Here is a 14336-nt window from a genome sequence, read left to right on the forward strand (position 1 = left end):
GAACTGTTGGCATACCTCTTTCATCAAATGACTGTTGAGGTTAGCAGCATTATCTGTGATGATTACTTTGGGAATTTCGAACCGGCAAATGATGTTTGAATGAACAAAATCTACCACTGCCTTCTTGGTCACGGACTTGAAAGTTACAGCTTCGACCCACTTGGTAAAATAATCAATGGCCACAAGAATAAACCTATGCCCGTTTGACGCTGCCGGCTCAATCGGTCCAATGACATCCATGCCCCAAGCAACAAAGGGCCAAGGTGCAGTCATTGTGTGCAACTCAGATAGCGGGGAATGAATCAAATCACCGTGCACCTGGCATTGATGACATTTGTGAATGAAGCTGATGCAATCTCGTACCATGGTGAGCCAATAATAACCTGCTCGAAGAATCTTCTTCGCTAAGACATACTCACTCATATGTGGCCCCCAAACCCCGGAATGCACTTCGGCCATGATAGTCGAGGCTTGTTTAGCATCTATACACCTTAATAATCCTAGATCTGGAGTTCTCTTGTACAATATTCCCCCATTTAAGAAAAATCTGCTAGCCAGACGTCGAATGGTTCTCTTTTGATCGCCTGTGGCATGTGTCGGATATACCCCTGATTTGATGTATTCCTTGACATCATGGAACCAAGGCTCGCCATCAAGTTCCTCCTCAACCACATTGCAATAGGCATGCTGATCACGGATTTGGATTTGCAGAGGGTCGACGTAAGTCTTATCTATATGGTGTAACATTGACGCATAGTAGCCAAGGCGTCGGCAATCTCATTATGAATCCTGGGAATATGCCTGAATTCTACCAACCTGAATCGTTGACAAAGATCATGCAGACATTGTCGATACGGTATGAGCTTCAAATCCCGAGTCTCCCATTCTCCCTGAATCTGGTGAACCAACAAATCTGAATCTCCCAAAACCAATATTTCTTGAACTCCCATGTCTATAGCTAGCCTCAAACCTAGAATGCATGCCTCGTATTCAGCCATGTTGTTAGTGCAATAAAATCGAAGTTGAGCTGTTACGGGGTAGTGATGCCTTGTTTCAGAAATGAGTACAACCCCATCAAAGAAAAGTTTCCAACCTAGCTTTTCATCATGATCAGCCTCGTCAACATACATCACTTCTTCATCAGGAAAATAAGTCTTCAGTGGCTCATATACTTCATCCACTGGATTCTCGGCCAAGTGATTGGCTAGGGCTTGGGCTTTCATCGAGGTCCGAGTCACATAGATGATGTCAAATTCTGTGAGTAAAATCTGCCACTTTGCCAACCTCCCTGTGGGCATAGGCTTCTGAAAGATATACCTTAGAGGATCCATGCGAGAAATGAGGTAAGTAGTGTAGGATGACAGATAATGCTTCAACTTTTGCGCCACCCAAGTCAGGGCGCAACATGTCCTTTCAAGAAGAGTATACTTAACCTCATAAGGAGTGAACATCTTGCTGAGGTAATAAATGGCTTGCTCTTTTTTGCCCGTGATATCGTATTGACCCAACACACAACCAAAAGAATTATCCATGACCGTTAAATAGAGGATTAAAGGTCTACCAGGTTCTGGCGGGACCAATACAAGGGGTTCAGCAGGTAATTCTTGATCTTATCAAATACTTCCTGACACTCATCGGTCCACTTAACCGCAACATTCTTCTTTAGCAACTTAAATATGGGCTCACAAGTTGTCATGAGTTGAGCAATAAACCTGTTGATGTAGTTTAACCTCCCGAGCAGGCTCATCACCTCAGTTTTATTCTTTGGTGGTGGTAATTCTTGGATGGCCTTAATCTTTGCTGGGTCCAACTCGATACCGCGTCGACTGACTATGAATCCCAACAGTTTCCTAGACGGGACACCAAATGAACATTTCGTCGGATTGAGCTTGAGGTTGTACCTACGGAGCCTTTGGAAAAACTTTCTCAAATCCCCAACATGGTCGGACTGTTTCTTTGACTTTATGATCACATCATCTACACAAACCTCAATTTCCTTGTGTATTATGTCATGGATTATGGTAGTCATTTCCCTCATGTAAGTTGCCCCAGCATTCTTTAAACCGAATGGCATTACCCGGTAGCAATACGTCCCCCATGGCGTAATGAATGCTATTTTTTCTGCATCTTCCTCGTCCATCAGGATCTGATGATATCCCGCATAACAATCCACGAAAGACCCGATCTCATGCTTGGCACAATTATCAATCAGAATGTGGATGTTCGGCAATGGAAAGTTATCCTTTGGACTTACCTTGTTGAGATTACGATAATCAACACACACCCTCGTCTTACCATCCTTCTTTGGTACTGGTACCACATTAGCTAAACAAGTGGGATATTGAGTGACCCGAATGACTTTTGCCTCCAGTTGCTTTGTGATTTCTTCTTTAATCTTCACTCTCATGTCAGTCTTGAACTTTCTTAACTTTTGCTTGACAGGAGGGAATGTAGGGTCAGTTGGCAATTTATGAGCTACCAAATCAGTGCTCAAACCCGGCATGTCATCATATGACCATGCAAAGACATCTTTGTATGCAAACAGTGTTTTGATTATTTCTTCCTTGATTTGCGGTTCCAGATGCACACTTATCTTGGTTTCCCTGACATTATTTTGATCCCCTAAATTGATTGCTTCGGTTTCATTCAAATTAGGCTTGGGTTTTTCTTCGAAGTGTTTTAGTTCTCTACTGACTTCTTCAAATGCCGTTTCTTCATCGTATTTTGTTTCATCATCACCCTCTACTTCTTGGATCGTTATTTCAGAATTAGATTGGCTTTTAAGATTTGGCTGAAAATTACTCATGCATGTCATGTCATTGAAACCAGCACAAAAAGAACTGTATAGAGAGAAAAAGCAAAAAACAAAAATGAAACGCTATCAGGATTAATGGAAAACTGGAAATTGTATTTTATTGAAAATAAGAGGATAGAAGGGTTTGTACATTGAAACAAGCAAAAACTAAGAAAAATCTGGATTACAACCCTGGAATAACCGAGATGACAGAAAGGAAAACAAAGCAAACCACCAAAACTCCTTTTGGATGGGGAGAGGAGTAGTTTTCCAATTGCTAAGCTTCATATTTGGCCCAACAAGCTGCACATCGGCATTACTGGAACCTTCCCCGATTTCGACCATATTAACCTCATCAAACAGACTCTGGAACCTCTCGATCAGCTCTTCATCAAAGTCGACCACAGGTTTTGGGACCACTGATATTGGGCGTTTGGCGACCCCTGACTTGACGAAAGACTTGGAGATATGTGGAACAGGTTTAGGGAGTGACCATGTCTTTCCTTTCAAACTTTTAGCCTTTTTCACATCCTTCCCTATGAGTGTGAATCCCAAACCAAATGTACCGAAACTTTCACGTGGACACACCGGATGCACAATACCCTGCAGAGATAAACCAGACCTTTGCCCGGCAGAAAATCATTCTTCAACATTTCATTTGCTACCATGACAGACGCGGATGGTATCTTCGGACCTAGGATGCATTCTCCTTCGGGAATTTCCTCGACAGACACTGTTTCGAACATTTGGTAAACCCAAGGCCCTTTATCATCTTCAACTTCAATAAATGGAATGATTGTGTCATTGTAAGCAGATGAGTTCTCATCACCGTGCATAATTATTTCCTGCCTGTCCCATTCGAACTTTACCATTTGATGTAGAGAAGACGGGATTACCTTGGCAGCATAGATCCAGGGCCTGCCCAACAACAGGTTATAGGAGACAACCACATCTAGCACTTGGAACTCCATAGTGAACTCTACTGGCCCTATTGACAAATTGAGCATTATATCACCGATAGAATCTTTCCCTCCTCCATCGAAGCCTCGAACACATACATTATTAGTGTGGATCCTTTCAGTGCCAATCTTCAACTTTTGCAAAGTGGACAGAGGGAAAATATTTGCACTAGAACCGTTATCCACCAGTAACCTTGAGACAGTAGAATCCTCGCACTTCACTGTGAGATAAAGAGCTCGATTGTGTTCTGTACCCTCTATAGGGAGTTCATCATCTGAGAAAGTGATCCTGTTTGCTTTGAAAATCTTGTTAGCAATCTTTTCCAAGTGGTTCACCGTGATCTTATCAAGAACATGAGCCTCGTTCAAAATCTTCATCAGGGCTTTGTGGTGTTCATCTGAATGTATCAGCAAAGACAAAAGATAGATCTGAGCTGGTGTTTTCCTCAACTGTTCTACAATGGAATAGTCTTACATTTTCATCTTTTTCAGGAATTCCTCAGCCTCTTCTTCGGTGACCGGCTTTTTTACTAGGATGTGGCCGTCCTTGAATGGCTTGGTTTTCCTCAGTTCTTCTGGGGTAAAACATCTCCCAGAATGAGTCAGTCCTCCGGTTTCATTGACTTCTTCCTCTACTTCATTCCCTTTTTATGTTACTATCACCTAATTGTAATTACACGGGATGGCCTTTGTGTCAACCATTGGTAACTGGGTCACTGGCTTAATAATAACGAGGGTAACACGAGCCCCTTCCACGATTATGACAGGCTTGCCCGGGACCCCTGGCACGACCACTTTTTGCTTTTCCTGGTTCGCTTCAACATCAACCGGAGGCCCTTTCACAACCCATACAGATGGCTTCACGTTGAGCGTGCTTGGCTTCTCCGACATCCCTTCAACTGTCAAAGGCGTTGCTTTTGCAGAATCTAGAGCTTTAATTGGACCACTTTCGCTAGCCCGGATCATCATGACAGACTTGGAAGAATTCTTGGCCCATCCTTATGAACTATCTCGATCATATGTATCTCTGCATGGCCTGACAGAGGATTTTGGTTGATGTTTGGCGCTTCTGGGCTCTGGACCACAATTTGATTTGTATCAATAAGTTCTTGGATCGCCCTCTTCAAATGCCAGCACTTCTCCGTGTCTTGCCCCGGGGCATCAGAATAATACGCATATCTAAGGGAGTAATCAAGGTTCCTTGGAGGTGGATTTCGTATCTTTGGCTCAATCGGCCTCAAAACGTCCAACTGCCTCAACCTCTGAAACAAACTGGTATAGTAATCTCCAAGAGGGGTGAAGGTTTCTTTCCGCTGCTGCCTCTCTTTTCTGTAATCTGGCCTTGGTCGAAAACTTGGACCAGTAGGGTTTTGGTATGGTTGTGGGGGTGTATAAGGATTTTGTGGGGTTGGAGCACGCCATTGCGGATAATGAGGGGGTTGAGCATATGACTGTGCGTGGTGAACATGGTATTGGGGTAGCCCGACAGAATATCGAGGGTCTTGTGGTGGGAAATAATGCTGAGATGGATTATATGGAGCTTGGGTGTAGGTTTGAGGCCGGGGTTGAGTTTGGGTGTACTGGTGAGGCGGACCCCTTGGGCCATGCCACGATTCGGAGACAAACATAGCGACATCTTCTTTCTTCTTTTTGCCTAACAGGCTTCCAGTGCCACTTTGAATTGCTTGTGTGGTTGCTTTTATGGCAGAGTAGATCATGATCTTGCTTGACTTGAGTCCCTCTTCCACCATTCCTTCCATCTTTACCACATCGTTGAAGGACCTACCTATGGCTGAGATCAAATGGCCAAAGTAAGTGGGCTCTATGGCTTGAAGAAAGTATTCGACCATCTCATCTTCTTCCATCGGAGGGTAGACTCGTGCAGCTTGTTCTCTCCATCTGAAACCATATTCCCTAAAGCTTTCATTGGGCCTCTTCTCTACCTTGGTCAAAGATAGGAGATCCGGGACAATGTCTATATTGTACTGAAAGTGCCGAGCAAAGGCCTGAGCCAAGTCATCCCATGTGTACCACCTGCTAGTGTCTTGGAGGGTGTACCATTCTAAAGCTGACCCACTCAGACTCTGACTGAAACACGCCATTAATAATTCATCTTTCTCGCTGGCGCCTCTCATATTGCTGCAAAAGCCTCTCAAATGGGCCACGGGATCTCCATGTCCATCGTATGGGTCAAACTTGGGCATCTTGAACCCAACGGGCAGTAGGACATCCGGAAATAAGCATAAATCCTTGTAATCCACACTTACTTGGCTTCCTATCCCTTGCATGTTCTTCAAAGATTGCTATAGACTCTTCACTTTCCTGAACATCTCGTCCTGCTCCATGTTCCGGGATGATTTCTCAGTTTCGACAGGAGGTTCAAAGTGAGGGGTGTGGGAATGAGGATCCGCGACTTTGAAAGTTGGTTCCGGGACATGATATTGGGTATCTGGAGCTTGGAACGCGGGTTCACTAGAAGATCTATGAAGAGTAGCTCGCGGAGGGGCTACAAAAATAGGAGCAGATGTCGGAGCATGGTATGCGGTTGTTTTGGCTAGTGGAGTGTGAAAGGTTTGGGACGAGGTGCCAGGGTAATGGTGATAAGGGGTAAAGCCTGGTGCGTGTGAGGGTAAAGGTCAATGGTAGTGGGATCTTGGGCCTGTGACAGCGTATGGGATGAAAGCAGGATTTTCTGTGTAGTTAGCGGGGAATGAAGGTGGAGGATGCCCCCTGATCCATGCTTGATACATTTATGCCATTTGATGCTTCAACCTATAGACCTCCTCTTTCAATTCAGACTCCGATTCTACAATCTCCCTTGGCCCGTGTCCGATTCTTTGCTAGTCATGACTGCCTTGCACTTTGATCTGGTGTTATAGGGGTGACTTGCCAGGATGCCAACAAACTAACCACCTAAAACAGAACCTGTCTTTATGCACACACAACAACTTGGTCAGTTTTAAAGCAAATTACAAATAGGTAATCACATATTGGGGATGCAATGCACCTGAGCAGTTAAACATTTCTAAATGCTTTGCGACAGCTCATATGTTTCATCCCGGCTTTTCCAAATTCTCCAATCCTGATTTTCCCTCTCTCATTTGCTATGTTTCGCTCTTTTAATACTTATTCTTTCCTCTTTTCTTTAGTTTGGCCCCTCTTTTCTTTCTTCCCTCATTTTCTCTCTTTTTCTCTCTCTTCTTTTCTATTTTCTTTTAAGAATATGATCGAATCCTATGGGGATTGCCTACGTATCATGACGCCGCATGAATCAGATCATTACGTAGTTCAGAAAAATAGATACGAAATAATTTATTTCATTAACAAAAGACATCTTTTTGGATTTTCTATTACAAGGACTAAAAGTAGCGATGACTACAAAAAGGAAAATCTACAGACTCGAAATATATTAATAGACAACCTTGACAAAGACGAACAAGACTCGGATAAAGTAAAATACAAACTACTAAAGGAAATCAAAATATATAAGAGCCTTCATTGGTACTCCGGAGGCTTGCGGGACATCAGCCGGTCTCCGCACAGGCCTGCGGGCAATATCTTCTTGAAGGCGGTCTAGGTCAACCATCACCTGTCGGACGAATGTCATTACAGAAGCAAAAAATATAGACTTGGTCATGTCTTCACATTCGTGGCATTTCATTACAACATAATCAGCTATCTCTTTAACCCTCATTCTGATGACACCCTTTTCTTGAAGCAAAACCGTAATCATGCACTTTCCGCCTCAGGTTGGTTATAATTTTCTCATTTCTCTCACTTCTTGCTGGTGTCTCGACGGCTATTTTCATTCTCTGGATTTGGGTTCAAAGGGCTTCATTTTTCTTGGCCAACCTCTTCTTTTCCGCTGCATCTTCAGCTGCCTGCAAACTACTATCAAATTTGATTTTTTCCATTTGTCCTTCTAGCTTGTTTATAGTAGTTCGGTATTCCTTTTCTTTAGCCAACCAAACCCATTGCTCCCGTGCTCCATCTGTGAATTGTTGGACATGGGGCCTTTTGGCGGGCTGTTCTGGCTCTTGACTGGCCCAATTTCTTTTCCTGTACCACGTGGCGTAGTTGGATCCTACTTCACCTATGGACAAATCTTGTACTTGAGTCTGTGGTTCCAGGAACCTGCATTGGTGCCAAATCTGGCGAACCCTTTCTTCTGGAAATGTGGCTTTCGGGCATATTTCAATAACCTGTGGACTCAAATCTTCGTCATAGGGGATTGTTTGGTATCTGCCCAACTGGCGTAGGACCCGATGTGGGGCATATGGTTGAATACTCCGAAGACCCATTAATAAAAGAAAGCACACTCCGGCGGATATGTAGATAACTTCGTCAACCGGGAGCCAACCGAAAGTCCACTCAATTCGATTTGCATTTAAAGAACCCAAATACGTGAACCATGCCTCAGTACCTTCTGGCAACTCATGGCCGTTTGCTCGGTTTTCATATTGTTTGATGCAATTGAGTCCGGTCAGTCCGTAGTTCATGTAACCTGGGTGATGACGAAGATGTTCTACCAACCACATTTGTAAAAGCAAGTTGCAACCCTCGAAAAACTTTGTCCCGGCTCGACAAGCGGTTAAAGCTCGGTAAATTTCTGCGAGAATCATCGGTATGATAGTGCCATTGGCCTTTTTGACCATAAAGTCGGCCACTCCTGCGAGCCCCAATTCTATATGTTTGTCACTCCTTGGGCATATCAGAGTGCCTAAAAATGCCACCACAAAGGCCAAACCCCTGCATGCTTCCCATTTGTCTTTATTTCCCTGATGATTCAAACCAGTGTCCGGAGCCTCAAATCCGTGGGGGTCCCCATACCGGCTGTATAAGAAACGGAATGTGCAGAATCCTCCAGCTAAATTTTCATCTTTAACCTGTCGGCTAATACTGAGGAGGTCCAAAAACTTATGAGGGATTACAGTTCTTGGTGCTACTGGATATTGATACCTTAACTTCCCTTCGAAACCAACATAACCTGCTATCTCCTCTAGTGTAGGGGTCAACTCAAAATCAGAGAAGTGAAAAACATTGTGTGTCGGGTCCCAAAACGGTATCAAAGCTTCGATTATATCAACCCTTGGTTTAATTTCCAGAAGACAAGTGAGCCCACCTAAAGCCTTTGTCACAGAACGCTTATTGACCTCCCCCAGGTCGTTCCACCACATATGGAGTCCTAGTGGAATCTCGTCTACAACTCGAAAAGGTATATTTTCAACAATGCTCATCATGCACATTTTATTTAAGGCGACTGGTTAAAAACAAGTGATTTTTGATTTTTTTTATTTTTATTTTTGACCCCAAAAGAAAGATTATTTGTGCAAAATAAAACTCAAACAACTCAAGGCCACCTTTGCAAATAACGGCCCTTCAGGAATGAAGATTTTAAAGTTGTGCTTGCTAAATGGCTAAAATTAGGAAAATAGCCATAGGTGGCTATTCTGGTAAAACAAACTTCCTGCGTCCCGTCGGGACGTTTCTGGCTATTTGGACAGAAAGTGACATCCCCTAAATTTATTTATGACAAAATGACGCATTTTCAAATTTTCTGGTTATTTTTTGCAAAAACGGGGCCGAACCCGATGAGAGTTGCCTACATATCTCACATCCGGTGAGAATCAAACCCGCGTAGTTCGGTCCATCTTGATGCACAGAAAGATATGATTTGTTTTGAAATGATTTTTTTTCTTTTTTTTTTGAAACTTTGGCAGAGTAACGGGATTTTTGAATATCAGGATTATCAAAACCGGGCATTTTTCTGTCCTACCTCACTCTTGGTTTTTTTTTTTTTTTCTTAATTTTCTTTCCTTACTCTAGAAGTCGGTCAACATAAAAGCCAAGCAAATTAATGCACAAGTAGCACGTAAAGAATGCATCAGGATGGTCTTTTAATTTTCGGGTGCACCTATCCTAGACGGACCCAACCCCTGTGTTGAGTCCCCTAAGTCAAATGTACGTGATGCAAGCAAACGTACCTACTAGGGATCCATCATGAGGCTATGTTATTCTAAGTTTTAAATCCTGGGTGTATTATTCTAGACCTAGCTTACCCGAGCGGACAACTCGAGCCGAGGGGGGCAGCGTACCGGGAATACAGAAGCTTCACCGGCTTTGCAACTTGTCCGAACCTCGTTCTAAAATTAGGATATGACTCTAACAGAAAAGAAGTCACGCGAAGCGCACGCTCCCCAGAAGATTTAGAAGACTCAGAGAGAAGGAGGGTTTCGTAGCAATTTATATACAGTTCAAGCAATATCAAAGCGGTAAAATACGACATTTAGCACATTAGGTTCAAGCACGTAAAAATCAGATAATAGATAAAATCCAAATATAACAGTTATTCTAAACTCGAATTCTGAACCCTGAACCAGAGATTCTGGGTTCGGTCCCCAGCAGAGTCGCCAGAGCTGTTACACCTCTTTTTTCCCGAAGGGGGGGATAGGGGAGTTTTTCCAATTTAAGTGACATTAATCGAAATGAGATTATTTATTTATCAGAGTCACCACTTGGAATAATTTATGGTGTCCCAAGTCACCGGTTTATTTTATATCCCAAATCGAGGAAATTTGACTCTATTTATGGTCCGCGAACACAGAAAATCGGGTAAGGAATTCTGTTAATCCGGGAGAAGGTGTGAGGCACTCCCGAGTTCCGTGGTTTTAGCACGGTCGCTTAACTATTAATAATTTGGCCTAATTATCTGATTTATTACATATTTGAAACTTACGGTACATTGTTTATTTTCTAACCGCTTTTAATTGTTTATGGAATTATTTTTGGAACAGGTCACGATGTCGTACACTTATCATTTTGGTACACGTTGCAAACCGCGCCACATGAAATGTACCTGCGATTTACGACATGCTTGTTTTTATTATTGTTTGAAGTTGTGGTCGAGTCACGTGAAACGCACACTTGAATTGGGGTTACGTATTATAACTATGCCACGGGAACCGTACCCATAGTCACGATGATTTATTATTAATCGCGCCTAAAGCAAAACTACGCATATTCATGGTTTGATTATCCTAAAGTTCGAGATTGCATGTGAGGTACAAACGTTATGGTGATATACTGTAGGAGCCAAATCATTCTTTCCTGAGGGTTTTAGACTATTCAAGATGACATTTAATTTCCAGAAGCAAACATTATATGGAATTATAAACTAACATGTTATCAACTCAATTTAATTTATGAGATAATCGAGAGCCAACCAAGAGAATGATCGAACTTGATTCAAATTTATAGCACAAGTACATTCTAAATTTGCAACACTAGTATAATAACACTTCGGCTACACCAGCTCTGAACAAATACACGATCAGGCCCTATTACTAGGCTCCATACCCCAGGCCCAACGGCCTAAGGTCCAGACTCATTCAAAGGACTCCCAACTGGCCCAAGTTACAAGTTTGGCCCATTTATGAAGTCCCTGTTAAGACGAAATCTGGAGAAGAACATCATTCACCCAAATTTCGAAACCATGTGTAAAGCTAAATTAGAGGTTAAATTGACAAAGATAACCTACTCCATAGCTACTGATTACAGTAGCTGAATTCATGAATTATTACAAACCTTTTCAAAACAAATCTTGTACAAACCATTCATCAGCAGGCAACCCTCAAACTTAACGTTACAGAAGACTTAACTATTGCTATCAAGGGCACTTTGCTTATGAAGCCCTTTATTACACAACATAATGCCTAACGTGACCCTGAGCTTCCTACCTGAGGACTTCTGCTTCCAATTACTCTCCCAAACTTATGAAGATATAGCCATTGGGCTATTCTTCATAAACTGTTTGGCGAATCAAATGGCCCACATGTTCAGGTTTGACTAAGGTACTGCTGGCAGTCTCATCCAAACAAAGTCATTTTTTCTTGAGAATGTATATTAACAGCAATAGGAAGAAAAGAAAAAGCAATACAAATGGTCAATCCAAGCAAAACAACTTAAACAACATTTAGAACTAACAAACCAGACATACAAGGCTGAAACACGCAACATGTCACTATGAACGAACTAAATATGCCCTTAAAAAAAATATCAGCAATAAGAAACTATTTAAATACATTAGGATTTAAGTCAATACATAAAAAACACAGTGATAAGTCAACAAAGAGAAAATTAGCAATCCCTTTTGAAGCATAACCAATGTATAGAATTGTGATAAATACCTAACAACAGATAGACCAGTTGAACAGCCAAATAAAGGCCAAGAGAGAAATAAACAACCAACAGAACTGAGTAGCAACCAAGAAAATCAAGCAACAATCCTAGCCTTAAAGTTGAGCCTCAAACACAGCTAGTCAACAACAGCAGCAAACCAGAGAAAAACAGCCTTAAATCTGGGAATTTTCAGTATTCTCTAGAAGAAATCCATCTCAGAAAATGAGAAGAAGATTCAATTTCAAAAAAATCTCCCTAAAATCTGTCTATTCCCGATTGTATTTGAGAGGAATAAAACTCAGTCTAAAAAATTCACCCTTCGTCTCTGTGTGAAGGGTGTATATATAGGCTATCTAAAATCAGAGAAGGTCTGTTGGGGGGGAAGGAATATGTCAGCGTGAATTCAGGGAAGAATAAACGAGGGGAGGGAATCTTTTTTAAACTGAAAAATACCAACTGTCCCTTCTAGAAACAGACTATCTGCTTAGGCTTGGGCCAAATGTTGTGACCTAAATGGCCCAAAACCAAGCCCAGATTCGACCTTAAAGAAAAATAGCCCACAAATGAAACAACACATGCCATATTGGAATTTCAAATAAAATCAGAGATTTTACTAAATACTTAACTTTTGATTAATCTAAATCAGTTTATCAGTTGAACTAATTGAGCATGCGATTAACGACGGAGTTTAATTAACCGACTGACAGAAAAGAAGAAAGAAGGAAAAACAACAAAATAAAAACAAACAAGAAAAATACAGAGCCGGAACAAATGAGGAAAACGAATACTAATTTAAACGCTAATGAAATGAGTAAACGAAACAACCCGATGAGCAGTGAAAATGATGAACTCTAGCCGCGAATCGATGAAAGGACCGGACTCCGGTAACTTCGAAACGGGTCGAGACTAGCCTAAAATAAATGTTCTCAACAAGATTACTCGATGCATGTGAGTCTTGAACTAAAATAAACAGAAACACCAAAGTAATTTAGAAATAAAACAGACTAGGGTTTTTATGGAATTTTAGATCTAAGACTCGCTAATTTTGGTGGGTTTTTTGATGAAATTGATGGGGGATTAGGGATTAGGAGGGTATGAGGGTTATAGGGTGCGAGTTTGAGAGGATTTGGAGTGGCGCCGCCGGCATGGGGATTCTGGGCGACTAGGGTTTGAGTGAGTTTGAGGGAGAGAGACGAGGGGTTTGGGGGGCGGCTAGGGTTTGGTGAGTGAAAGAGAGGGAGAGGAAAATGAGAGGGATCTCTAGGGTTTGGGGGGGGGGGAATTCGACAGATATAAGGGTTAAAGGGGGGAGTTACGGGCCGTTCGATCGAAGAAGATCAAAGGCTGAGATCGCTGTTAACGAAACGACATCGTTTCGGTTAAGTGACGAGGCTGGGCCGGGTGAGGGGGTTTGTAGGTGTTGGGTTGGGCGGATTTCGGATAATTGTTTGGGCCGAAATTGTTTTGGCCCAAATTTGAGACCAAAACGGGTTTTCTTTCTTTCTTTTCTTTTTTCTTGATTTTAAATCCTAATAAAATTAATTAAAACCTAAATTAAGTTTTAAATCAATCTAATTTGTAGAAATAAACCTAGTTATCTATTTTACCATAATTAATTAATTTAGACTAATGAAGGAAGAATTACTAATTTGCAATTTAAAGCTAAAAATATAAAAATGACTCATATATATATATATATATTTTTATTTTCGTTTAATAATGCAATTAACTCATGCAATTAAATCCTAAATGCAACTAGACCTAAAATGTTATGCACGAAATACTTTAGACATTTTGGTGTTTTTCTTATGATTTTAGCATGTTAAATATGCAACTAAATGCAAGCCACTTTTAACCAAAATTCCTACAAATTCTACAAAACTAAAAACTATTAAGAAAAAATCTATTTGTGAATTTCTATAGGAATATTTTAATCGGGCAAAAATCACGTGCTCATATTGTTTATACAAAATGGAACTAATTTACCGTGGTTAAATTATAAATCGAACTAAGCTATGTATTCATTTGGTTTAGTCTAAACACCGGATGCAAAAATATTTTACCATAAAACTAAGTGAATGAACTGAAGGGAAAAAATAAAAATATGTAAAGAAAATTAATGATCGTGGCAGAATCTCTGGCAGTGAGGATAAATGTGAAAATGTTCACCCCATTAAAATCTAACTCCTCATTAACCATAGTTAGAATAAAGATAATATCAAGTCTGGTCATTTCGCCAAAATTTGTGAATAAATTAAACAATACAAACAACTCTTGTCAATCCATTGAAACTTGTGAATAACTTAATAAGATTGGTATAACTCATGGTGTAAGGGTCGGCAACAACTCCCCTCGAAAGGAATCGATCGTCACGTCTTTGGTTTCCTTCACCCACCGCTTTCGGT

The 14336-nt window shown here is 41.3% G+C and overlaps 1 protein-coding gene across 1 annotated transcript; it reads right to left on the reverse strand.

Annotated features, from left to right (window-relative positions):
* Positions 1-7577: 7577 nt before the first annotated feature.
* Positions 7578-8999, reverse strand: LOC138899354 (uncharacterized). Its single transcript, XM_070185520.1, has one exon. The coding sequence runs from the start codon at positions 8997-8999 to the stop codon at positions 7578-7580; it is 1422 nt and encodes a 473-aa protein (XP_070041621.1).
* Positions 9000-14336: the final 5337 nt, after the last annotated feature.

Source organism: Nicotiana tomentosiformis, chromosome 9 (genome assembly GCF_000390325.3).
Source record: "Nicotiana tomentosiformis chromosome 9, ASM39032v3, whole genome shotgun sequence".
NCBI lineage: Eukaryota > Viridiplantae > Streptophyta > Magnoliopsida > Solanales > Solanaceae > Nicotiana > Nicotiana tomentosiformis.

Excerpts from the sequence above, each read along its gene's own strand:
- LOC138899354 (XM_070185520.1), bottom strand. The coding sequence starts at position 8,999 with ATGTGCATGATGAGCATTGTTGAAAATATACCTTTTCGAGTTGTAGAC.